The sequence below is a fragment of the Polistes fuscatus genome, unplaced genomic scaffold (assembly GCF_010416935.1).
Source record: "Polistes fuscatus isolate 324 unplaced genomic scaffold, CU_Pfus_HIC Scaffold20, whole genome shotgun sequence".
NCBI classification, from domain to species: domain Eukaryota; kingdom Metazoa; phylum Arthropoda; class Insecta; order Hymenoptera; family Vespidae; genus Polistes; species Polistes fuscatus.
In genome coordinates, this window is record NW_025113097.1 from 1,840,349 (window position 1) to 1,868,170 (window position 27,822).

A 27,822-nucleotide genomic window follows, 5' to 3' on the forward strand; every position below is an offset into this window, starting at 1 on the left:
TTGTACCCTGTTATAAGTTGATCTTGGATCATGCTTGATACCGGTTAATAAATAAATTAAATTAAATGAAAATATCTCTTTAGGTAATTTTAAACACAATATTTTTTTTTAACAATTTATAAATATTATTTGAAATATTATGTAACAATTTATATCATTATGCAACATGCAAAATAGATATATTTTGTTATTTCTTTAGAATATATATGAAAAAATTTGATTTAAATGAAATAATGCGATTGGTAGAATTTATTTGATCCCAATTTTTTATCGACAAGTTTCTATTCGTTTTTGCTACCACTTGCAACGTTGATTAAGCTATAGTAACGTTCTGATAGGTCACTGATACAAACCTATTTTTATTATTGGCTATTAATGTAAGAGAACAATCACGATTTGATTCTTGAAAACAAAAGTAGAAATGCGTCAAATAAAAGAAATATATATGTAAACATATGCACATAATTGCATTGATATTACAGAGTATTAAACAATAATATGTTTTGTTATCACGGAAAAAAAATTGAAGAAGAGGGAATTCTGGATATTGATGTTTGTTGCAACTGGTAGCTAACCTGCATTACGTGGAGAGTGATGTGATTGAGAACGATTTTGCTATCAGTAATCTGAAGAATAAAATTATTAATAAAAAAAAAAATAAAACAAAAACAAAAATACGAAATATATATAAAAAGAAAATAATTCGTAAATACATATTACAATGTTTTATGAAGAATTAAATGAATGTTGTCCATTGTTACTGGAAAAATTTGCCGAAGTCGAAGAATTATTGGAGAAAAATAAATTAAATTTGGACCGGGAACCTTATAAAGTAATATATGAAGCTATAGATTTACTTAAAGAAATAGAATTAAAACTTTATAATAGCCTAAACAGCGAGCAGGAACAAAAAGATAACGTCAAAGATTTAATCAAGTTATTGCTTGCTATTGCTTATTTAAAGACAGGTTTACTTTATGCTGATACTGAAGAATTAAAAGTTGCAGAAGAATACTTTATGAAATGCATTGATATGCTTAGAGGTAGAGAATTGGAACCTAAATGTATTGTACCAGTTTTAGCCACTCTTAATCAATTAGGTATAATTTGGTCTCAATGGAGTCAACCGGAAAAGGCCAAAACATTCCTTGATAGAGCTAAACAGATTTACATAGACTATACAGATCAAAAAAATCCTGAAGACCCTATCGATTTGATATCAAACTTTAATATTGTTGAAAAAGGTTTGAGTTTCAAGCAAGTACTGGATAAGCTATACATTTTAACATTGTATTATCTTGCACAAGTATATGGAGCTTTGAAAGATCATCACAAATCTGCAGTATATTGTCACATAACGTTGCGCTTGCAATTGGAACAAAATGAAGTAATAAATGATTTAGATTACATAGAATGGGCACTTAACGCAGCTACTCTGTCACAGTGTTTTTTAGAAAATGAAGGATTTACTCAGGCCAGGCATCACTTGGCTGCAGCATATTACATACTTGAAAAATATGAAAAAATAATGAAGGAAAAAGAAAGTGAAATGGAAAGTGAAGTAGCTGCTGCTGAATATGAACGTTTCAAGCATAGAAGCGCTGATGTGGCTAGATGCTGGGCTAAATATGGACTATTATTACTCAGTGAATCAATAAATCGTCTTGTAAAAAAAGTAGAAAGTGATGAAACTGATACAGAAGATACAGAAGAAAATCAATTGGATTCTAAGGCAGAAAAAGATTCAGAAAAATCTTTTGACGATCTCAAATTTGATATTCTAATGGATGATATTAAACCAATTGTGAATCAAATAACAGACGCATACCTTTTGGATTTTGATGATGCTAAACCCGTATTTTTAAATATTCAAAATTGGTTAGATCAAGCGAAAGCATATTACACTCTTGAAAATCATGCATCAGATTATGTAGAAATTATACAAGATTTATCTAGTGCATATAAGTGTTTATCATTTTTCGAAGAAAATGAAGATCGTCAGGCAAAAATGCACAAACGTAGAATAGATATCTTGGAAGCTACTGTTAAAGAATTAAATCCTCAATATTATAAAAATGTATGTAGACGAATTTGGATAGAATTGGGTACAACTTATTCTAATATTATGAATATTAAGTTGGATCGTTTACGAGCAAACAATGATAGAGCAGAGCTTCAAGCATTGAACAAAATTAATAATTTGGCTAAAAGTGGCATTCAAAATTTTCAATTTTTCTTAGATTCATTGGATAATAATTCTACCGATGGAAGAAACATAACATTTCCTCCTGATCTAGAAAAATCTGCACTAGGCGCATATTTTCTGATGGGAGGATTGTACAATAAAATGATTGCTTTTGATAAGTCTGAACAATTGGTGAATACTCAAAACAGTTTGAATGCCTATAAATTTATAATTGACTATTGCGAAACTCATCCAGAGGCTAGTGAGATGATAAAAAAAGAATTTAGTTTATGCAAGGAGATCGTTAATTTACTTCCTCTTAAAATTAATAAATTAAAATTAGAATTGATGGAAAAATAGATTTTTCTAAATATTTAACGTAATGATAATTATTGAATAAACAATAACTCTATGCAGTCAGTAATTTATAGAAAGTTGCATTTGATTTTAATTTATGTATATTTAATACACGATGTTCGATTGCTTTTTTCTCTTTAATGCAATGAATATCTTTGCACATAAACTTTTGTGAATTATGTTTGTAAGTATATGAAATGGATACAAAAACTATTATGTAATTTTTTAATGTAATGTTAACACAACGATTTTTTGCTACTTTAAACACCTACGATTGATGTTTTATATATCATGAAGTTATAAGAAATAAATATATATTAATCTAAAAATAACTATACGTTGTTAGAGATTTTTATTTTTTAAATAATATTTATTAAAATATTTTTCTTAAGATGAATATTCTAATGACGCCATAGATTTACTGTTTTCTATCATAACTATAATTATTTATAATGATGATAGTAACTGTTTTATTACTGTGAGGTATGTAAATATACATTGACAAGATCAGTAATGCAAAAAAGATTTAGTTTTTATTTCAGAAATAATATTACTTTTTTTCTGTTTTCTTGGTTGCTTTACTAACACCAGTTGTCTTAGCTTTCTTAGTTTTCTTTTTTAATGCGAAGAAAGCATTTGTTTTCAATTTGTTTCTTATTTGTCTAGCTTTCCTCAACTTGAAACGGTCAAAGTCACTAAGCTCGGCGCGCTAAATTAAAGAAGTTTGAAATTAATTAATAGAAATTAGATTTCATCGTAAATGTTATATAGAGATATTTTTACATTATATTTATTAGCAATATCTTTTTTTTTAATAAGCATTTGTACCTTCTTTTTAGCTGCAACCTTTCTAGCCCACATAGTATCTTTCCATAATTCATCTATTTTACCATTTTCCCATGCCTTACGTACAACTCGGGTGGAACCAGTATAAGGAAAACGTAAACGGAATTTGGTGAGATGAAGTTCGTTCAACCTCATCTGACCACGTGGTACATTTGCTGCTGGTCCATCGACCAAAACCTGTTAATATTATGACCGATAAAACGATTTGCACTGGAACCGTGCTAATGTTAATACATATATACATAAATATATTCTCAGATAATAAAATTAACATCAGCTAAGTGTCAGCCGGCAATTCCTATCAATATAATGGGATCATCATTGTAACGATAAAATGCTAACTAGTAGTAAAGTTATCTATCGGTAACTATTAAGTCTAATTTAATTTATAATATAATAAACATATGTTTAACTAAATCTATTAATAACATAAATAAATTATTTATACCCGATTTTGATCGATAACATCAACAATTGCGACGAGCTTGCCCTGGTAAGGGCCATCGCTAACGTAAGCAACTCGGCCCGACTCCACAAACCTTTGGAACGGCTATAAAAATATAATTTTATTATTTTCTATAGAACATGATCAATTTAATAAAAATTAATATTAATATAAATTAACATTGATAGATAAAGTTAAATTTAATATGCAGGTAATAAAGATTCTACTCTAAATTACGAGTAACATGTGCTTAGCGCTATTTGATTTTAAGGTTATGATAATCGACGCTATGCATATGTTGCATCGTGTACTCGAATTAATACAAAATATTAATTTAATTTAAAGCGCATAATAATATAAACAAATAAAACTTAAATTTAATATTCTTACTGCATTTTTACGCAAGTTATATGGACGAAGTATGCAGCCACAATGCACTTACCATGATGAACCGGAAGGGAAAGAATATTAGAGGATGCTACTGTATAGTACCGAATCGATATCAAGACTGAAACTTAAGAAAAAAAAATACCAATTCCTATGTTCTCTAGAACTTTCTCAGTTCTACCAATATAAAGACGAAAAAATTTGAAATTTCGACACTGATTCTACTAACATTTCAAAAAATTTGATTATAATAAAACTGTTCTGTTGATCCCCACATTTTTATTATCATTTTAATAAAAGTTGAATATAACCTGTGTGTGTGTCAATGAGTGCTTAAAGTAACAGAGTAAAGAGAAATTAATAATAATGAATTTATCATGTATTAGAAATTTCTCAAACTTAACGTATAAAACGTTAATTAATAATTGTCAATATAAAAATAATAGCAGATTATTATTATGTGATAATATTAAAATACATTTAATAAAAAGGTCAAAAATAACCCATCAAACTTTAAAAGAAATCAGACAAAATACTAACAAACCTAAGAGTCCTTATAGATATTTTTTATTGGTGAGTAATTTAATTAAATACATTCCTTTTCTTATTATAATTAGGAGACAAAAATATGAATTACTTTTAATACAATTAATTTTTAGATTGTACCAATTTCAACCTTTCTTCTTGGTACATGGCAATTGCAAAGACGTCAATGGAAATTAAAATTAATAGAGGATTTAGAAAGTCAAATAAATGCAGATCCTGTTGATTTAATAGAGAAGTATATAATTATAACATAGATATAAAAATATATCCTAATCATAAGTAATCAGAAATGTATTTTTTGTGCATTAAAAAATTGATCAATTATTATATGAAAATATTGCATTCAATTTTTCAGTGTGAATCAATTGGACTCTTTGGAATATCGCACAGTAAAAGTAAAGGGTCAATTTTTACATGAAAAGGAATTCCTTATTGGACCTAGAGCTGTAATTTATCATAATAATCCAGCAGACGTAGGAAATTTATTTGGTACAAGAAATACTAATGGATGGAATGTTATAACGCCATTTAAGGTAGAAAATGAAGAGTATGTATGTTTGAATTAATGAAAGATATTTTATAGTACAGTTTTTTTTGTATATTCTAAATTGTTTTAGTCTAACAATTTTAATAAATCGTGGTTGGATACCTGAAAAATCCAAAAAATTGCCACGTAGTAAAATTGAAGGTACCGTTGAAATTACCGGTATTGTAAGAAAAAAAGAAACTCGACCACCTTTTAATACTTCAAATATTCCTGAGAAAGGATTATGGTATTACAGGTAATTTAAATATTATCATTTTTATTTTGGAGAAAATAATTTTACTATTGTAAGGAAATTTTAATTTTTAGAGACATAACAACTATGGCGAACATAGCTGGTACTTCACCTATATTTTTGGATTTATGGTCTAAAGTAGATCCACCTGAAGGTCCTATTAGTTGTCAGACCAAAGTTTCAGTACGAAATGAACATTTTTCTTATATGATTACTTGGTATACACTATCTTTATGTACTGCAGCCATGTGGTATAGAGCTACTAAGAAGAAGTTACCAGTTTCTTTTTAATTAACACAAATTGAAAGGTATTGATAATAGAAATTTATATTTATACATTATATATATATAAAAAATAAATCTAATGAACGTAGGATTATTTTTACCATAGATACCTTCTATAATTAAATGAAATTTCTTTCATTTTATAGCGTCTGCAATTAAATTGACGTCTTCTTATGATATAGCCTTCACTTTGTATTATAAGATATTATAAAAGTTTAATCTTGCGATTTAATTTGGTGAGTTGATATATGTACTTGTACACTTTTGTATTATAACTTATATAGTATGGGTATAATTCATTTGACCATTACAAAATATTTCTTATCATCTTATTTCTAATTAGAAGTTTAATGAAATAAATTAGCGTCTAACTTATAATCATAGATTTCTTTATTTAATAACGCAACAGGTGAATACTCCATTTGTAGGAGGATATTAATTGCTCCCAGAAACTTGATTTCTCGTATTATAACAACAACAACAGCGATAATAGCGATCATTATCAGCAAAACTGCGAACAATGATCATATTATATAATAATACATTAACGAATGAGCATAGAAAATATCTTTATATAGATATGAAAATATACAATATACAAATTACATTAATAGGTGTGTACATTTCTTTATTTATTATATATAATAAAATAGAGCGATATATTATTATAATAATTAAACGACGATAAACAAGACTCACTTGTAAAAACGTCGATGTAATTGGATAAAAGGAACACTTTTATAGCCCATTTATCGTCATCTAAATTTATTATACTATGCGGCAGCACAGCAGACCCTCTCCTTCAATGAAATATGATTATTGATGTAATGAAAAAGGCATCAAACTTAACTTGGTTGTGCCAATGGACCATTGGCACAACGTTTAATAACAGTTACCGTTTTTTTCCCCCAGATCTTTCAGGATTCTATTTTACTACTAGCTAAAAATCATTTAACCGGGCCAAGTGCATGTAACATCTACAAAGAGTAGAAGTTTTAAAAGTGTATCAAAATACTCTGTTTACTCGTTGAGAATGCAAGTGCGTACAAGAGCATTGCACACAGCGTAAGGATCGCAATTACTGCTGGGTCTTCTATCCTCGAGGTAGCCCTTCTTATCTTCGGCTACACCGCGAGGTATACGAATACTGACGGTACGATTAGCTACGCCAGCGCTGAAATCGTGAATACTGCTGGTTTCGCATTGGCCGGTCAATCTACGCTCGTTATCTTTTCCTCCACGTGGATCGTAGGCTTGGATATGCCTGAGGTGCTGTTTGCTGAGCTTATCGATGGCCTTTTCGATTTCTGAAATACCGTTTTCGGAACGCATAGTTTTCGTAGAGAAATTGGCGTGAGCACCAGCTCCGTTCCAATGACCCTCGACCGGTTTTGGATCAAAACTGACGACAACACCGTATTCTTCGGCAACGTAATGAAGAATGAATCTTGCGATCCATAGATCGTCGCCAATTTTGATACCACTGCACGGACCTACTTGGAATTCCCATTGGGAGGGCATAACTTCGGCATTAGTACCGGCAATTTTAACACCAGCATAAATACATGCTCTATAATGAGCCTCGACAATTTCACGAGCTATGACCTTATCCGCACCAACGCCGCAATAATACGGACCCTGAGGGCCTGGGAAACCGTTTTTAGGCCAACCTAATGGCTTTTTATCGATGTCCAAAAGGGTATATTCCTGTTCAATACCAAACCAAGGGTCTTCGTTTCTAGCTGCTTGCATTGCGTGATTGCATAAGTAGCGTTGGTTTGATTTTGTTGGTTGTCTATCGCTGGAATAGGTGTCACAGAGGACCAGCTTATTGTTACCACGTCGGAATGGATCATTGTAAAGTGCTACAGGAGTAAGATAGATATCGCTGTTGATTCCTTCTGCCTGATACGTCGAGCTACCGTCATAAGTCCACTCTGGTATTTCTAAAAGAAAATTTTTTATTATTTTCTTCATCATCGATATGGAAAAATCTCAAGAGTTACATTACGATAATCTTTATATTTATCTATGTAAAAAGGTAATGGATTATCCATCGTATATTTCTCAATTATTTGTTTTAAGTTTTATATTATTTATCTTATCTTATTTTTCGTATACTATTGATATGATGTTTTTGTAATTTCATTCGATTTTAATCATGTACGTTTTGTTTTTCTTGACTCTTATCTTTTTGTTTTTTGTACTTTAACATAGATTCGATGAACTCGTAAAAAGATTGTGATTTATCGTTTAGCTACTATGCAAATTGTTTCTAACGTAAAGAAGATTGAATGAAAGACTTTAACGCATGTGGCATGCACGAGGAGTGCGTACGTTCATTGTGATTCTATAAATGTCCTCGATTAAGTTTCCTAACGTATGCCCTCTGTCTCGGTTTTTGCAGCAGTCAAGGATTAAAAAAAAGAACAATTCATTATATCGCGTCGCATATTTTACATCGCGTAGGGGCGAACTTTTTTTAATATAAGAAAAGAGAAAAAAATTTGTTTATTCTTAAGATTGCAACAGGAATCTATTATGTCACGTGTTAGAATTAATAAGAATAATTCTGATACCGAAAATATTCTAAATATTTTGAATAATTATACTAACCAGAAGGACTTTTAGGCACAAAATCCAAAGTTCGGGTCTTAGATCTTACATTTTCGCCGGTTCCATCGATCCATATGTATCTTACTTGAGTTGCATTTTCCGGTTGTGGCAGGTCAAGGTATTTTTGCAACAACGTTTTGTCCAAAGCCGCATTTTGTGAATCCTTTAATACAGCACGCGACATGGTGGTACTGCAAATTGCATATATCTATCAAAATAATATTCATCGCAAATCGTTACTATTATAATAAGGATATCGAATATCGATTGAGATTATTTTCCTTAAAGGTTTTATCGGGAAATTTTGTCGAAAGAACGTCAAAATATAGTATCAAACAGCTTCGACAATCGAACGTTTAAATTTAATGAAGTATGTCACGTCAATCAATGACGATAAAGTATTGATGAGAAAAAAGAAAGAAAACGTAATCGTGCATTATTGTTACACCTGTATCAAGAATAGAAAATACTTTGCCAGCTGAAGTATCGATCCCCATTCTAATCATTTTTCTCGTTAAAGAGGTGTAACACATCGACAAAAAAAAAAAGAAAAGAAAAACGATAAAACAACGACAAATGCATTTTTTTGCGTGTTATCTTTCATCTATCGTTGTTACCTATATTTTATTTTTTTTTCTCTCTACATCTTTTTTTATAATATGTTATACAACGTAATATAATATTATCTTTTTTGATGCTGTAGCAGTATTCAAAAAGTATCCCACCTTTTTGATGCACAAATGAATGCAACACCACGGTGGTATTATTATTCGAGTCTTATTCTATAGGAAAAAAAAATCTTAATTTAATTATTATTATTATTATTATTAATTTCTTTTTGGTCTGTGTTTTGTATATTAAATTTATATTAAAACAAACTTTCGTGCATAATTGAAAGAAAAATAAAAATAAAAAAGAAATACAATTAACGTGCAACGTGGTTGTTATTTATTATATTTTAACAAATTCCCTAATATAATAATATATGTATTTAATAGAATTCGAAATGGGGGCGAGGGGGACGGGAAGGTTTTTTAAATCTCATGATTTCTAAAGTTTCATGTACAAAAAAATAATTTGCAGATAAAGAAAACAAAATGATTCGCCAGTAGCGCTGTCTGGTTGAAATAATGCACGACTTGTTGCACGTTCCTCGTCGTACACGACATAAGCTCGTGCATCCACGATGATGATGATGATGATGATGATGCAGCTGGATGTACAGTGGTTCAACCAGAAAGAGAGAAAGAAGAGAGAAGAAGAAGAAGAAGAAGAAGAAGAAGAAGAGGATTGAAAGAAGAAAAAAGATAAGTTCTTTATTCATCCTTGGGCGTTACGAAAAGATAGGTGCGCCCACGTTTCATGCATGTACCACGCGATTCGTGCGTGATCATGTGTGTGTATGTGTGTGTGTACGTGTGTATGGTCTACGTGTTATACTAACGTTCTTGGTTTAAATCCGAAAACCAAAATTATACCCTTCGAATATCTCTCGGTGAAAATGATTCTCTTCAACTCGTCCACAATTGTAAATAGAAATTATAGAAATATTGCAATTTTCTATGGAAACATTTGTAAAATTATTATTCGACTAATGGACATTTAACAATCCGTGGATTGTAGGTAATTGTATGATTCGTTATTAATTAATTAAAAATCCACTTATGCGAAATAATCACGTGAAATCGGAATATGCAATTGCAACGAAGCCGTAAAAAAAAATAAAGGAAAAAAAAAGGAAAGGGTTTATGGTGTGAAAGGGGAGATGATGATCGAAAGAGAAAGGAAAAGAGCAATGACTTCTTTTGAATACATCAGAATGTTTACGATGAAAATAAGGCTACGATGCATGTGTGTTATGTTTGTTGTACGTGTTTGTGTATGTCTGTGTGGGCGTGAGGGGACCTTGTGCATGCACTTGTGAGTGTGAGTGGAAAATTTCGGCGTTCTCTCTTCTGTCTCGTGATGAAATAAGACGAAGAAAGAAACAGAAATGCGGTAGTTTATGTGTGTATATGTGTGTGTGTGAGAGAGAAAGAAAAATAATAATTGCTACAATAACGAATGATTGCTCGAGAAATGATTCTGACAGCAAAGCACGAATTATGCAATTACTATTAATCCTCAAGTGTTCCTGTCGGTTGAATCATAATTCATTTTCCATCGAAAGAAATATTATTTACTATTTGTAATAATTAATAATTAAATAACAAATAAGAATAAATTAAATATTATTATATATTATATATATATATATATATATTATATATAATATTATATAAATTAAATAACTCGTCGTTAGTTTTAGATTATTTGCTTAAGTGATGCTTACTAATTCCTTTTTTTTTTTTTTAATATAACGATGACGATATTATAACAAGATTACATAGACTTTTATCTGTACGCGTATGGTTTATCCTCTTTCATTAAAATATGATATTCTTATTCAAGGTTTTTAATAAACAACGTCATATATAGATATATATACTTTTGTATATTCTATTTAAATATAAGGATAACGTATATTATAAAATATAACTAATAGGGATACTACAAACAACATCAATCTCGTTTGATCGATTAGAACAAACAAAATATTCGTTGAAAAGTTTTTAATAGATCTGTTTCTATGTATATAATATGAATACTTAACTACATATATATATGTATATAAAAATACCACACAGAGAAATAATTTATGCATATATATATATATATGTATCTCTTTAAATAGAATAACAACGATGTAATTTCATTACGTTAATTGCAAAGGTCTATTTCGCTATTATTATTCTTCTATCATGCAAAGAGAAAACGTTTACGAATTTTTCTTTGTTTCGTGAACTTTACTCGCTTTTGACAAATTTCAACAAACGTCCTGTTGGAAAATTTTCAAGAAAAATAAAATAGAAGATAAAAAGAAACAATCCGAATCTAGCCCTATTCCTATCCGTAAAATTTTTAATCGAACCTGTCTCGTTGTCTAACATTAAAAATTATTCGTAAAAAAGAAAATATACTTGTATAAAAAAAACTTGTAAATTATTTTATATTAATATTATTTTATATATATATATATATATATATATATATGTGAACGAAAGATTTTTCTCAAGAAAAATTTGATCAGTCAAAATGATGATGATGATTATTTTCTATCGTTTATAAGAAGAGAAGAATAATCCACAAGTTGTACGAGTTCTGTACAATAAGGTCAGACAAGATCAAAGGTATAATTTACCGGTTTTCAACTCGCTCAGACGGTTCTTATACAGAAAGTTGCAGTAGAAAAGAAAAAGGAAAAATAAGGAGAAGGAGAAGAAGAGAAAATCATTTTAAAATCGAATCATTCGATATCTGTCTTTAAGGTCAAGATCAATAGATTGATTAGATCAATCTATCGATTGAGTAATGAACAAGATGATGACATTAAAAATGATATAATATCACATTTGGTTATAAATAAATCACTGTGTTTCTATATTAATCAACGTTAACCTCATAAATGAGATCAACGAAATAATTGGCTGCTTGTTTAACGAGACACCATGATTTGATAAAAACAATTACATATATATTTTACATCTTGTTACGAATATGAACAATCGATCTTTTGAATAATCAAAATTAAACACATGTTTAAAAACGTTTTATAGTTTACATTTTTTCTCTCTTCTTCTTCTTCTTCTTTCTATTATTACGTTCTAAATTTGTAACTATCCTTACAAAATACAAATATACAAAAATATTCTGACTACTTAGAAATTTTTCACGACTGATAAATCATATTATCCAACGTTTTCTACGCGTACACGTATTTTACATAATATAATGATCAAAAATGTTTTATTTAAAGTACAATTAAGCAGAGAATTAAGCCAAGTACATCGTATTTCCGATTGAAATAAGGTTTACTAGACTAATTGATTGACATTTAAATATCACGACAATTGTTTCAATCGCGAATCAAAGAAACCTTTCATCATTCAAATCTCCTTGTTATCTTACAAAGCAATACGAATTTTCGTTGTTGATATTAAATTTATTCGTTAGTAAGATAAACGTATCTATTAAAAATCATTTTAATTAATCGCAAGAAGAAGAAGAAGATCAAGTTTACAAATATCTCGAGGACAATGAAATTACTCGTGAAATACGATTCGCGAATCAAATTAAAAGCAGGTTGGCGGGGGTGTGGGGGGGGGGTTTCGGAAGGTAGGAGAAGAGGTCTTGAAATTCTACAACTAAAAGAAATAGAAAAAAAAAACGAAAAGAAAGTTAAACCAACCTGAAACACTTGCTGACGGTGATCCATTTCTGCTTTTGACCGGTTGCGACCGATCTTAGAATCATGCTACCGTAAATCTTCATGATTATATTCGAACTCATTATGTTTGATATTATTAGCCCTTACTTTGATCTTTCTTTTTCCCTTTTGTTTCGAATTAATTCAAACTTATCCGAATAATCGCGAAATATTATTCAGAGACAATACGAACAACGGATTTTTATTCTTACTCTTTTAATTTTAAAGGGGGGGGGGTAGGGAAGAGAGAGTAGAAAGAAAAGGAATGCAGTGGTATACACATAAAAAAAATATTAAAAATGTTAAAAGTATTAGTTAAACTATAAAAATGAAAATTCAATTAGGAACGGTGAGAGCAACGTACTCTCTACTGACGATGGAAGAGAAAGAGTGGTACCTTTTATATGACTACCCCCTCTACTATCTTTCCTTTTCTTTGCTTTTCTTTTCTTTTCTTTTCTTTTCTTCATCCTTTTCCTTTGATTTAACTTTCAGTAACAGAATCAGAGTTACCATTTTGCTTTTAAATATATTTATCTATTTATATATGTCTCTTGGAATCTTTGGCTGTTTGTAAATAAAGTTTTTCTACTCGTTATTCTAGAAATACTTTTTTTTTTTGTCATTTATTTTTATTTATTTCAAATCACGTTTCCTTTTTTTTTTTATAAATTATATTTGCATATATATATATATATGTAATATGAGTCATATTAATATTTTTATAATATATTTTAATGTAATTTCATTGATTCATTTTCATCAAACTTAATGTAAAAGGGATAACCAATTCAATTAAATGTTTAAACATTTGATCTTTGTTGATTGACAAAATTCACGGCCTATGTGTATAACAGTCGTCCAATTGGATTTTTGTTTGTTAATCGACAATGTGAGATTTTGAAAAGTAATTAATCGTGTAAATAAAGTTAATGATTTGTAATCAAAATAATTGTTAAAATAAATGATTAAAATAAATTAATAATCGCTATGGCGAAATCGTTCTCATTCTAACCGGACTATGAGAACGAACAAAATCCTAAATATAAATATAGATTTCTTCTTCGTTTTCTTTTTTACACGTGGCTAAAAGAAAATTTATTACATAAGTTTTTAACCCAGATTTTATTTCCTCGTTATACTTATGTCATTTCATGATCATTGAAAATTTATTTACAATAGAAAAAGAAAAGAAAAAAAAGAAGAAAAAAGAAACGAAAGACGAGAAATGAAGTATGAAATTAATAATATATTGGGAATAATTATTTTGAAAATAGTCAGACATTTCGATTATTGTTCAATGTTATCGAAGAATACTTTATCATAAGGATGGACAAACTGAAAACAACTTGCAACTTCAAATCTGTTCTTCGTTCAGATCAACCGAAACCAACCACATAACTGACGAAACCGGTTAGAGTTAAAAGTAAGGGGTTAAAGTTAGAGTAAAAGAAGTTGAGAACAGAATAAAAGTTGCATTCTTTTGCAACAAAGATTAATTAATATAATTCGGTCATCTTAACAATTGTTTTTTTATTTTTTTTTTTTAAATATAAAGATAGTAATCCACAGTTATTTGTTTATTTAATTATTTATGGAAAATAATATTATTTTTGAGAAAGTAATCGTCCGAATTTCATATTTTATGATAGTTATTTTTGTTTTTAACTAGAGAATAAAAAAACTTTGATAAGATAAACCAAATAATTATTTCGTATGGTTTTTCTTCTTTTTATCTTTTCCTGGTATCCTTGTGAACGTGATAAAACAACGACGACGACGAATATCTTTTCTAACGTTACAAAAAAAAATAAAACAAAAATAATTTTTGCCAAGAATTATTACGGATATTATTATTATTAATAATAATATAAAATTTATCTATAAATCGCGTAATTTTGTACGATAACATTCGTTCACATAATTCTTTATATTACACAATTCATCACACACAATTACAACACATTTTTTGACACTTTCTTATCATTTTCTACGAAAAAAAAAAAAAAATCAAATAACATATAAAAATGTTGTTCCAAATAAACGATAATTAATGTAAAATTCACGATATTCAAATAATTAATGTTTCACAAGCGAATCTCTAAAAGATTAGAACAAAAATTAATTAGATTTACGTAAAAAAATTAAATCGAAAATAATAAATTAATAATAAATATTAAATTCTCTCTATATATATAATATTAATCCAATGTATATGTGTTTAAATAATCTGAAATATAAGTATAATGTATTAGAGTATTCAAATAATTATGAATCAATCGAAATAAATGTGTATTATTTAAAAACATGAAGTGTATGATATCTATGTACTGTTTTCTTCGAAATTTACCGTTGAACTGGGTCAATGTTCTCTGTTAAAGTTTTTCTGTTAAATGTTGTTTACATGACCTAACTAAATAAAACTGGGTTAATGTCCTCTGTGAAAGTTTCTTTTGTTGAATGTTCTTTATATTACTTTCAGAAGAATAAATTTTATTATAATCAATTGATCAACCGATGATTCTACCCTTTCTCACCTTACATTTATGTTCCCTTTCCCTTCGTGTCGTTTCATCAAATTTTATTGTTACCGATGCCTAAAAAGTTTCACTTCAAATAGACAAAATTATGATAACAATTATATTAATATTATTTTGTTGTATTGCAAAAGAATATAAATGGAATTTTGTCAATGAATGTTTCGAAATTATCATATATACCGTTAATTTATTATTATAATAATTGTCCAATGTTATTACGTGAAGCATGAAAAATATATAGATTCGATAAAGGAACGTTTAATTCGCATCGTTACGCCTGATTATTTTCCTTCCTCATTTTAATTTTGATTTCATCGTGACATCGTACAATAGCTACACACACACACACCAACACACGTATAAGTAAAACGTATTGTCACTCTAAATGTAATCGACTAAATTTATTTACACGATCTCATGTTCTTAATGAATTAAGATAATCTAACGATATTTTTCCTATTAAAAAAATGGTAAGCATATTTAATTAATAATACACATAAATATCTTAGACATTATTTTACATAAGATTGAAATATAAAATATATAATTTTATAATGAAATATCCGATAAAATAATATGTGTAATTCATTTGATTTCATTTCTTTTGTTGTTTTTCATTATCGAAATCACGAATCATCGTGACTGTCAAATAAAATTACGTTAGCGATAAATCATTTTATTATACGATCTATATAAGTATGAAGGTTTTCTTATAACATTATTGCATTTAATACGATGGGAGGTTTATTCGTGCATCATGTATATACAAACTTGCTAGAGGTTCTCGCGATAATGGAAGCAAACTGCGACACGATAAAGCGTTCCACTGACCTACAACACTAGCCGAATGGTACTTCCTTGCATATGCACACCTTCCATTTAAGAACTAAAATCCTTGAAAAACAGTGTATCAATCCGCGACGATCACAAATCGAATTAACTTCTTTTTCTTATTTCTTATTTCTCGTGGAAAGAAATTCAATGAAAATAAAATCAATGAAAATAAAATCAACGATCTGAATTATTAGATCATTTTCTTTTTTTTTTCTTCTTTTTTTCCTTTACTCAATGAAATATAATTCTCTTAAGATAATTCCAAATTTGAATTTTTTCTAAGCAACGTTAATCACTTGCCAGTAATTTTCCGACAATTTTCAGACGTTAATTTATCAGAATAGTTTCAAAACGAAGGGTGGTGGTGGTTCTCACATGCTGAGTAGCTACACAGCCCTGCGAACGAAATTGAAATGAAGCCATGAAATCAATCACGAAACATTAATTATTCGTTTCAGTTGTAATCTAGGTCATTCGGTCGTTTAAAGATTATTCATCCAACTGTTTTATAACATTTCTTTGTTACTACGAGTGGGATATCTACGCGTTACATTTCTTCAATGTCAGTTTATTCTTCATTGAAGTGGGTGTATGTGTGTGTGTGTGTGTGTGTAGGTGCGCATACATTTGCTTAATGTATCGTTCGTTTAACACGAAACACGTTGTTCGTCTAATAATTTTGAAAAAACAATGAAAAAACTCTACTTTCTCAGAATACATCTGTCTGGTTATTCTAACTGTTGGCTTTTAATCAAGAACGACGATCAATTGGCATCATAATTGAATAACCTAATGTGTTCTATACTATTTTGTTTTATTTTTTTCTATACGACCGTGAAACAAGTTGTAATTTTATTTTTAAAGTAGATACTACTTCGATTATATAACGCACGCTTCGATCTAAATTATAATTTGTACGCAGTTCAATTAAATATTCGAGGAAATCATTTTTGTTCCGTTCACAATTTCGTATATACACATACACATACATATATATATACATACATTTACATATATCTTATATAAGTTTGATTCCTATTTAAGTTTGCACGAAGAGTTACTATGTTTAATTATAATTCTTACTCGTACCTTTCTACTTCGCGTGTTTCGATATAAAGTTAACGTATTTGATTAAGTAAATCAAAAATAATAAAATAATAATAAAAAAAAAGAGAAGAATCTTTTTACGTGTAATAATTATTTAATAATTCTGAAATAGATGATAAAAATATATAAGAATTTATTCTAACACTGTCTAAAGTAATTATTATCTAAACATATTATTATTTTCTTTGTATCATTATACTGTAAATTAAAATGTAGAAATACATTGTGACTCGTATATATATATATGTGTGTGTGTGTGTGTGTGTGTGTATATGTATACTATAGCTACTGAGTAATTGGAAAGCACCAATGTATAGAGATTATCACGATTCAATCGTTATCGTGTCTCGTTTTAGATTTATGCGTATACTCTCGTATTTTCCATCCCATTTCAGATCGAAAGTACCATAGAATAAAGAGGATACATTGGTAACCTAAATAGATACTATATCTTTGCCAAGTATCATCATAAAAGATCTTTTGTAAATTTACAATCGTTAATAACGACTATCACTATCGTATTATTTAGATTGATGCTTTTTATATGATAATTTACGAATCATTTTTTATAATAAAAATTGATCACATTATAATGACCATAATCATAAACGTTAATTAATCATTATCTATATTCCTATGATGAATCTTCAAAAACGTTTATCTATATAAAAGAAACAATGATTAAAATAAACGAAACACAAATCACTAATCAATTTGAAACGAACATTTTATCTAGAAACAATTGTTTCTAATTTCAATTAATAATAATAATAATTAGCCAATATTATATATAGGCATATATAAATACAAAAATATATAAAATTATAATATAATAATAAAATAATATATAATATATATATTTATATATAAGCAGTATCCAACATAGAATAAAATTAACGAACGGATAAATATGTTCACGTTATTTCTACGTGTGATTGAATGTACACGTTATTATTGTTTAACGGAAGAAAAGAGAAAAAACAAAGAAGGTAATAGGAAGAGAATGAAAATGAATGAGGTGAGGTGAGGTGAGATGAATAAGTGAAATATAATGGAAGATTTTCAGGGTCATCGGAACGATGCATGCATGAGAAGCATTTTATTCGCTCGCGTTTAACAAAGCTAAACAAGCTGATGTCAGAAGTAAAGTGTGACGACGGGGGCACGCAGTTTCGTGCCAACTATTTCAAACTAGTATCAAAACTTCCTCTTCTTCTTCTTCTTCTTCTTCTCTACCACCATTTCCACCTCTACCACCTCTTCCACCTCTCCCACACCTTTAACCATCTCTACCACCCACCACTAATTTCCCTCCTTGTCTCTTTCTCTCTTAAAACTTAAACGTTCATTGCCAAGGGCTTTACACCGTTTCCTGTTATGCAATCAAATGATAAATAAAAACAAAATAGCACGCAGAGAACTCGTAGTATATTGTACTCGTATATAAAAAGATTATTTTATAATAACTATTTCAACGAGATTAGATAATAAACATTTTAATTAAGAACGATAAAAATAGTTCAAAGTAACGAAACAAAAAAAAATTACATTTAAATTACGCGTAGTATTATAATGTATGCTAATTATCTAATTATATTCACATTATATTATTATAACAGTTATCAAATGAAGTTGTTACTTTTTTTAAATGAATTTATTATTCATTTATAAATTAATCTAATCCATATATATGTTATATTATCTTCGATATACTTTCCATTATTTTATAAAATAAAAAACAACAAAAATTGATTATTCGTCTGCCCCTTAATATAGGCAACTGTTTATGATCCGAGTCCTATCCAGTTGTTTACAATTACTCATTGTTTCTTCTAATCAAACTCCGGTTCCTATCTTTTTCACTTTCTCTCTCTCTCTCTCTTTCTCTTTCTCTTGGGAATGATATGATAGAAATGTTTTTTATTAACGAAATGATAGGAACGTAAAAGATAATAATTAAATAAAAGACCATCGTAAAATGAGCGACTTTTTTTTTACGAATAAAAACGAATCAGTCTTCGTTAACCCACCCACCACCTTCCCCGCCCCCCTTTCCCCCATCGAAAATAGAAACACATAATGTGTTACACAATAAACCCGTGTGTTGTGTTCGTCTAACGCGTTTTAACTGGTTAGTACGAACGATTGGAATTTTGCCTATAAACTTGCCAACAAGTTAACACTTTATATCGGTCAAACATCGATAATACGATTCGATATCTTTTTTTCTTTGTTTGTATTTGTTTTTAAATAAGTTTTCGTTCGCTTAGAACACGACGATGAATAAAAAACAAAGAGAGAAGGAGAGAGAACAAGGAAACAAGATATCTTTAAATTATTAATCATATAATACAATAATATTGTAATTTTCTTATAATCACTACAAAAACACACACACACACACATATAGTCGTTATAAATATTAATGAACTAAAAAAAAAAAAGAATTAAGGAAAGAATAATAATTGCAAATAAATGGAGCAACAACGACCTAGACGTTGCACGTGCACGCGTACGTATCGCGTTTGAAAATGATATTCGTGTAAAAAAAAAGAAAAGGAAACAACGAAAAATTGTTCTCCCTGAAAGGGTTCTCCTCTCTTTGTTTAATACTTTATTTCTTTTTACGGATTTAGAAAAGAAGACGTATGAAATGACACGATTTGTAAAAAGGTAGATATTTCACCCCTATGATTAATTATTAATCGAAGCAACATTGTTAAAGACATAATTTATTATTTAAATTCAATTAAACTTCCTGTCAGAATTTCGTTGGGATGACTTTTTAATGTAACGTAAGGTAAATTGATCTTTAAATAATTAAAATCACTATTCTCGGTTCATAATAATAAAATATATATTAATTAAATAAATATATATTAATTAATATATAATATAAATAAATACCATAATAATATAATAAAATACTGAACGTATATATATGCTTGATATATTTATATAAAATAATAATAATAATAAATACCTTATAGAGAGTTTAATTCAAGGTTTGATTCACACACACTATGTAAGACGATTTTAACATTCGTTAACAAAGAAAGGAACACTTCATTTAAATTACACGATAGATAACAACAACACGAAGAAGAAACGCGTGCGATCGAATGACTATGCCGAGCACGACTGCCAGATGACTACCGTGGAACTCTTATATGACACGAGCAAGCATAAAAGAGTGCTACGAATGGGGGGTTGTGTTTGGTATAGATAATACTTTCTAAAATAGTATCGTGAGTCAAAAGTTTTCCGGATAACGAGTGTGTCCAATCGGTAAACGAAAAACTAAATCGTTAAACTACCCTTTGTACGTTTGTATAAGAATGATAATTATCTATTTGAACTTTGGTACAATTTCTATGAATATTTAACAAAGATATTAGAAACAAAACAAACAAATAAAATAAAACTTAAAACGATAATAAGTATGTTTTAATTATATTCTTTTGTACACTTTTTTCTACGAGAAAGATAATAATTATAAATTTGAACTTTAGTACAATCTCTATGAATATTTAACAAAGATATTAGAAACAAAAAAAACAAAAAAACTAAATCTTAAAACGATAATATGTTTCAATTATATTCTTTTGTAGATTTTTTCTACGAGAAAGATATTTAATACGATAATAATCATCTAAACGATTTTTCTCCTTAAATATTATTATTATTATTATTCAATAATAATTTACATTAAAAGAATTTCAATTTATAACGTATGTTAAAACGATTGAATTAATTTGAACGTGTTAAAACAAAGAGAAAAAAAATTACGAAGATAAGTTTATTTGTTAAATTCGTCTAACGAAAATATTTGGATAAGTATATCGTACGAAATATCGACGAACCATCTTACGAAAAACCACCCCCGCAATGTCACACGATGTACCTACAAGAAATTATCTCGTTGTGCATCTTCCTAGTGTAAAAGAGACCCCCTCTCCACAATGTGCTTGAAAAAGATATATGTATATGTATATATATATATACATAAATGGGACAACAACGTTGTTGATAAGATCGTTTCTTTTTAATAATTTCCAGTTTTCTCTCTCCCTCTCTCTCTCTTCTTTTATATCACTTTGAAATATCGTGTTAATCTTCGAAAAATAAGATCGAGATAAAGAATCAAATATACGAGAAGAGAGAAAGAGAGAGAGAGAACTTTATCGAATAAATTCATTATAATCTTCGCGAAGATGTTTAAGATTACAAATAAAAAATAAAAAAAAAAAAAACACCTTGAACGATTTAATCTCGTCATATAATATATATTTAATAAAACATTAAAAGTTATTTACGAAAATAGATAATCACTTGCTCGCGTATCAAATTGTCCTAATTTCTTCTAGATAATTCAATCAATTTCAAGTAAAAATGAAATAAGACGATTAGTTAATACATAACGTCAATTATCAATATATTACGAATGAACTAGCGAAAAATAGTTTACTCAAATAATAGGAAGTTTGAATAGCGTACTTTAAAAAAAAAAAAAAAAAAAAGAACAAAAAGGAAAAGAATGATCCGTTTAACGTAGTAATTATTCCCATTAACCGATCTTACAAATACTACAAACTAATTAATTGTATTTTTTACGAATAAATTGATATTCTTCTAACTCCGTAAATGATCACAAAGTCCATAAGTTCAGCCTACTTTTCAAGAATTCCGAGCAAACTTTAAACCGAGACCATAAAGATCGCTCGATATTATTTCTCTCTCTCTCTTTTTTCTTTTTTTTTTGTTAAATACTTTACTCGAGAATCGTTTAAACGTTTCGCTTTGTTACAACGTTGTTTTATTATAATACTTAACGTGAGTACTCGCGTAAATATATGACAATTATGTATAGTATGTATGATCTTTGATAAGAACTAACATATATGTGTGTGTGCGTGCATGCGTGTGTGTAATAATAATTAAGATCAATTAATTTTACGTCATAGGAGAGTTCAATGTACATACATACATGCACACTCACATATATTATACATATATATAAATAGATTCGTATATATAAGTTTCATATACGTTTTTTTTTTCGTTATTCGTAAAATTCTACGTAGACTTTATATTAGGCTAAAAATAAGTTCAAATTTTGAAGGACCATTGAAAAATTGGAACGTCCAAGTCGTTTACACGCGTATCGTATTTTTTCGTTAATTATTCGGAGTGCTTAAAAGCTAGCTAGCTTTCTCTTTTTCTCTCCCTCTCTCTCACTCTCTCTCTCGTTCTCTATTTCTCTTTCTTTCTTTCTTTTCTTTTTTCTTTTTTCTATCTATCTATCTTTTTCTTCTAAACCATACCGTATTAATCCGGGAAAAATAATTTCGAAAATAGTAATATAATAAAACGACCGATCTCACGAATTCATTTTTTACGTTTCTTCCATCGGACACGCATTATTTGACCCTAATATAAATATAATGAAAGAAGAACAGTCGCGTGTATCGATTTGACGATGTTGGACGTTTTACATCGTCATGGAGACATAGGAAAACAAATCTAATTTATTTGAAAATAAAAAATAAAAAAAATAAATAAAAAGAAACTATTTCATCTCCGCAGTAAGAAACGCGAATTCATTGCGTCGAGTACAAGAAAGAAAACAAAATAAAAGTAAAAAAGTAGAAGAAAAATCAGTTGATTCCTGTACACGACGACGAGGAAGAATTTTAATTGAAAATCATTCGAAAATAATAATGATCACGAGAATCCCAAAAGAGAATTAAACAGTTTCTCTTGGATGTTGAATTATTTAACTAACAATAAATTAAAAAATCGTATAATTAATGATCGAGGTTTTAACTAGCGTTAAAAGTAAACAAATAACTTTGATTCCGAGATAACTATCTAATTAATGTGAGATTTAACTCGCGCATTCGAGTAAACAGGATGTGCCTCGTGTTTGTTGATCGTGGCACTCTCGTGTGAAGAAAGTACGCGTGTATATATGAACAAAAAAAAAAGACCTAAAAAAATAAGAAAAAAAGAAAGAAAGAACACGTATATCACTCTGACAAGTGCGTTTTCTAGATCTAGACATATTCTTTCAAATATTTATCCATAAACTCGTAAAGAAGAAACGAAAAGAGAGCTTGTTGTTGTTGTAGTTATGCGAATTCAAAATGATACGAAAAAATGAAATAAAATGTATCTTCTGTAATATTATACGTAAAAAAGAAAGTGAATCGTTTATACTCGATATTATTTTTTCGATAAGAAGATTTTTTGGATACTGTTTAAATAATAATTAAAAATTCGTTATTGTTAATTAAAATATGTCATATATATATATATATATTTTTTTCGTAAATATGTTTTTTTTTTCGAGTACTCGATTACTCTCGTTAATGTATATATATATATTAATTATTAATAAATATTAATTATATATATATATTAATTATATATATTAACTAAATATTATATTAAATATATATATATAGGTATCTTGTTTTGTTTTTTTTTAATTTCTTTTCTCATATCCCTTTAGATAAAATTTAATATTTCTGCCCACTCGACGTTTATTTTCAATCAGTGAGATATTTCGGTGATAAGGACGATCTCGTTATCGTAGAATTCACTGATCGATACAACAATATGCTTGCACGCTTGATTACGAGCATATGTACAGGAAACAAAATGATCCTCCCGTACTATTATCATTAACCTGACGTGAAATTTAGTATTGTCACGAACTGTTCTCGTTCTGATAAAAATGAATATGTAAGCCACTATGTAACATGCAAATGTGAATGAAAAATTCTATTAAAAATAGGGAATCTTAATAATAACCAACAGGTAAACATATTTAGTGACAAAAAGGAGATGATAACGGAGTTGATAAATACAAAAGAAAGTATCGTATGGTTGCTTGTTAAACATTCATAAGATTCGATATTTCTATTTTTGCAATGTAGGTCGGTGCCGTCGTCTTTGTTCCGTTTCATCAGATTATTTTACAAATAACATTTCGAAAATTGTCAAAGTACTGGCAGTTAACGTTCTACAAAAAAAAAAAAAAGAAACAAAATGAGAAAAAAAGAAAAAACAAAGAACCGAGAATACTTTTTAACGACTTAAGAGTCTAACAAGTGTTCTATGATAATTCGTTTTAAAAATCTGCATAATGCAAAGGCAAATAATTCTTACTTTTTACGGAAACGGTAATTATTATCGTTTAAAAGTCTTATTTCATAACGTTTAACCAGTTGCTTTTATCTTTATCAATGAGGGACACGTGTTATATCATATCTTTAGTATAATAATGAAAAATAAATATCTGTATTAGTCGTCAAGAAAGTACATTTGTAATTTATTAAATTAAGATACCGTTCTCGGTAATGGAATTATTAAAAAAAAAAAAAACAAAAAACAAAAATAGAAAACAAAATAGAAAGAATAAAGAAAAACAAGGTAGATTACCTTGACACAATGACGTAAAAAAATTTGAAAGAAACCTGTAACTTTCTCTATTTCTCTCTCTCTCTCTCTCTCTCTCTCGTATATATGTTATAGTAACATGTTGATATAAATAATTGATAAGAAGAAACGCGTTAAATGAATTCCATTCATATGGGAAGATTTTAAAAGTGAATTTTAATTGAGAAAAAAAAAAAAAAAAAAGATAAAACAATTTAATCTATTAACAACGGATTATAATTTCATTCTTTTATAAACGAGAGATAACAAACAAAGTCATTCTTGACGAGTATCTGGATCTGGAATTATCATCTGAGAATTTGTAAAAAAAAAAGAAAAAAGGGGAAAAAATAAGAAGAAGAAGAGGAAAAATAAATCTCAATAGATATCCCACGGTAATACAATACTATCGAATGATCACACGCAACCGATCACTTTTTCATCTAACTATTATCTAACTAAATACCTCATATACATATATGTATGTACAAATAAATACAAGATAAAGATTATTATACGTACGTTGAAGATTGATACATTCGCTAATAAATATACGTCGCAGTTTTCATCTTTATTTCATACGCAACGATCATGGTTAATAATTTCTTTAAACTGCGAAACTCTCGCATTCGTTTTTATCAATATAAAACGTTTGATAGAAACTTCGATCTCTATGATAATTAAAATTCATAAATAAAATAAACGAAAGAAAATAAAAATAAAATACAATTAATCTATATATATTCTAAATTGTACGAATATTATCTACGAATGTAACAATGATTGAGAACAAAAATAATTAAATATAATCCTATAATAAAAAAAAATATATATTTCACTTTTGTGAAATATAAAAAATAAATGTAAAAAAAAAAAGAAAAAACGATAATAATATAATATTTAAGCGACACTCACATAGAAATAAATCCACGCGTTCGAAAAATAAAAAAAGGGAATAGTTTGCTGCGTTAATTTTATGCCACAATTTCTTGTTGTTTTTTTCTATTGACCCTCTTCTTCTTCTTCTTCTTCTTCTTCCTACTATCCAATGGATAGTAGTTCTTCTTCTTGACGAAACTAACTAACTTGTGCTTGATAACACGATCTGCGATACTGCCGTATGAACGCGGACCGCGATAACTTATATAGGGGAGCATTTCAGCGCAAGCGTCGCTCACCCCCGCGCTCTTCTTCTTCGGTTAGCCTAACTTCCCCACCTACTTTGATGAAAACGATTATCCAGCATGATCATCGTTCGGTACGACGGATCGTTACGTTAACCGGAAAATTCTCGTCTTCTTCTTTTCTCATGAGAAAAATATGAACGCGAATTGATCATACTAAACGAAATAAACAAAAATATTGTATTTTGTTCACCTTCTTCATTATTATCATCATCATCGTCATCTTTTGATTGGCCCTTTTATTTTTTTTTTTTCTTCTTCTTCTTCTTCTTGCATCGATTGTTTATTTCTTACTTTTTTCGTTTAACATTTAAATGAAATAAATGAGTCTGTATTATATGTCTATATTAGTTTCGTATTATTCGGTAATTAGATTCTAATATGTAAAATAATACGAATTTGAAGCTAGAAGTTTATGGAACATCGAACAAACTCGTGATATTACGTAACTACGTTGCTTGATAATAAATCATTTCTAAAGATTTGGGAAGTCCGATGCCCGCACAAGTTCGAACGAATGGAAAACAAATTTACAATGGCGGGGGGAGGAACATGAACTTGCGATTAACAAAGTTTCGGATAAGCGCCACTTCTAATATTGCTTTTACCTCGTCTACGAGTTAACATATTATCGCTAATTATGTTATAATTACGTTACTGATAATTACAAACATATATACTCACTTATATTTACATTAAAATGTATCAGGTTATTCAATTGATATAATTCTAACTTCAACTAAATTTAAATAATTACGCGTAAAAGAGAATAAATCGATTAATCGATACTTCTTTCAATTCTCATCTCTGATTGGTTCGTTTCATAAAATATTTCGAAAAATCGATTAATTGATTTTCGATCTGAGGTAAGGCTCTCTCCAATTGGTTCTTTTATTTCCGCGGGAAATAAGCGGTAAAGTATAAATATTCTGAAAGAGAAAAATAATTATTAATAATTATGTAGCCTTGATAACGATGGAATTTGAAAAATGTACAAGTTCGATCGTTGGAAAAATACATCCGAGTGAAATATTATAAATCATTATACGATCAATGAAGGTTATTGTCGGTATAATAATAATCGCAACAATTTCGAATTCCTTACGATTAGTCGACAATCGCGCGTATTCTATTTTTATATATAAGATAAAAAAAACATATGTATATTAAAAATTTGTATAAAATATTTCGGATAGATTACTTAAATAAATACATATGGAAAAATGTAATAAAATTATATCGACGACGGATGTGATATAATATTATTTCATGCAAATATTTATTATTCGAATAATATTCCAATATAACATGCGATACTTCAATGAACTCGTTTGGATTCTTGAATCATGTTGAAAATCTATTATTTACCGAATAATGATCGATGTCATGATAAGTTTCTTTTGGTTTTACCAGCAATCAATACGAAGCTTGAAGGACATTCGACTTTGCAAATAAGATCGCGATTGCGCTCGTGTCGGATTTTATTCATGTTTTTTTTTTAATTATGCAATTTTATAAATGAATGAAAATGTAGGAACGTAAGCAAATAAGGTAAAAACGAATTAAACGAGATAAACTACTATAAAATATGATCTTTAGCCAAGGAGAACTTCTATTGATCTGTATTGATACTTAACGTATCGGTTTTTTTACGCTAACTGAAAACAACTAAACGAAATTTCTATTTTTCAGCATTATCATATACAGTAAACAACAAAACACCGTTCGATCGTGCGAGAAAATAAAATGCAAATAATTAGTTTTACGTTAGCATTGCATCCGAAGTAAAAACACACCTTCGTGTTTTAATAAATAACTAAACAATAACAAATTAAATATGCTAAATAATACTACAACGATTATATCTCAATTAAAATTCTTTGACGTTCGGATGACATATATGAATGCAGTAGAACATTCACATTCGATTTGTACCAGCTAAGTTATGCATTGATCAATGTT

The 27,822-nt window shown here is 28.6% G+C and overlaps 4 protein-coding genes and 1 long non-coding RNA gene across 5 annotated transcripts; 3 read left to right on the plus strand and 2 right to left on the minus strand.

The window, feature by feature from the left end:
• Positions 1 to 234: 234 nt before the first annotated feature.
• LOC122517534 (KIF-binding protein) lies at positions 235 to 2,871 on the plus strand. The gene has a single exon (XM_043635976.1). The coding sequence runs from the start codon at positions 722 to 724 to the stop codon at positions 2,543 to 2,545; it is 1,824 nt and encodes a 607-aa protein (XP_043491911.1). The 5' UTR covers positions 235 to 721; the 3' UTR covers positions 2,546 to 2,871.
• Positions 2,872 to 3,056: 185 nt separating this feature from the next.
• On the minus strand, positions 3,057 to 4,369 carry LOC122517537 (60S ribosomal protein L14). The gene is made up of 4 exons (XM_043635979.1): positions 4,276 to 4,369; positions 3,837 to 3,938; positions 3,371 to 3,565; positions 3,057 to 3,251 (listed from the first exon to the last, which is right to left on the minus strand). The coding sequence occupies exons 1-4, from the start codon at positions 4,276 to 4,278 to the stop codon at positions 3,093 to 3,095; spliced, it is 459 nt and encodes a 152-aa protein (XP_043491914.1). The 5' UTR covers positions 4,279 to 4,369; the 3' UTR covers positions 3,057 to 3,092.
• A 106-nt stretch (positions 4,370 to 4,475) lies between these two features.
• On the plus strand, positions 4,476 to 6,125 carry LOC122517536 (surfeit locus protein 1). Its single transcript, XM_043635978.1, has 6 exons — positions 4,476 to 4,793; positions 4,880 to 5,001; positions 5,122 to 5,313; positions 5,384 to 5,548; positions 5,620 to 5,853; positions 5,977 to 6,125. The coding sequence occupies exons 1-5, from the start codon at positions 4,587 to 4,589 to the stop codon at positions 5,834 to 5,836; spliced, it is 903 nt and encodes a 300-aa protein (XP_043491913.1). The 5' UTR covers positions 4,476 to 4,586; the 3' UTR covers positions 5,837 to 5,853; positions 5,977 to 6,125.
• Positions 6,126 to 6,441: 316 nt separating this feature from the next.
• LOC122517535 (glutamine synthetase 2 cytoplasmic) lies at positions 6,442 to 25,824 on the minus strand. The gene is made up of 3 exons (XM_043635977.1): positions 25,592 to 25,824; positions 8,447 to 8,637; positions 6,442 to 7,776 (listed from the first exon to the last, which is right to left on the minus strand). Exons 2-3 carry the CDS (start codon positions 8,628 to 8,630, stop codon positions 6,851 to 6,853), a joined length of 1,110 nt encoding a protein of 369 aa, XP_043491912.1. The 5' UTR covers positions 8,631 to 8,637; positions 25,592 to 25,824; the 3' UTR covers positions 6,442 to 6,850.
• On the plus strand, positions 7,682 to 9,694 carry LOC122517538. Its single transcript, XR_006303885.1, has 2 exons — positions 7,682 to 7,871; positions 9,530 to 9,694. It is a non-coding gene; the product is annotated as an uncharacterized LOC122517538 (long non-coding RNA).
• Positions 25,825 to 27,822: the final 1,998 nt, after the last annotated feature.

Coding starts and splice junctions, on each gene's coding strand:
- LOC122517534 (XM_043635976.1), top strand. CDS start 722: ATGTTTTATGAAGAATTAAATGAATGTTGTCCATTGTTACTGGAAAAA.
- LOC122517537 (XM_043635979.1), bottom strand. Junction 3,566..3,836: donor ATGTTATCGATCAAAATCGG/GTATAAATAATT, acceptor TAATATTAACAG/GTTTTGGTCGATGGACCAGC. Junction 3,252..3,370: donor AGGTTGCAGCTAAAAAGAAG/GTACAAATGCTT, acceptor TCTTTAATTTAG/CGCGCCGAGCTTAGTGACTT.
- LOC122517535 (XM_043635977.1), bottom strand. CDS start 8,630: ATGTCGCGTGCTGTATTAAAGGATTCACAAAATGCGGCTTTGGACAAA. Junction 7,777..8,446: donor TGTGCCTAAAAGTCCTTCTG/GTTAGTATAATT, acceptor ATTTTCTTTTAG/AAATACCAGAGTGGACTTAT.
- LOC122517536 (XM_043635978.1), top strand. CDS start 4,587: ATGAATTTATCATGTATTAGAAATTTCTCAAACTTAACGTATAAAACG. Junction 5,314..5,383: donor TTTAAGGTAGAAAATGAAGA/GTATGTATGTTT, acceptor AAATTGTTTTAG/TCTAACAATTTTAATAAATC. Junction 5,549..5,619: donor AAAGGATTATGGTATTACAG/GTAATTTAAATA, acceptor TTTAATTTTTAG/AGACATAACAACTATGGCGA.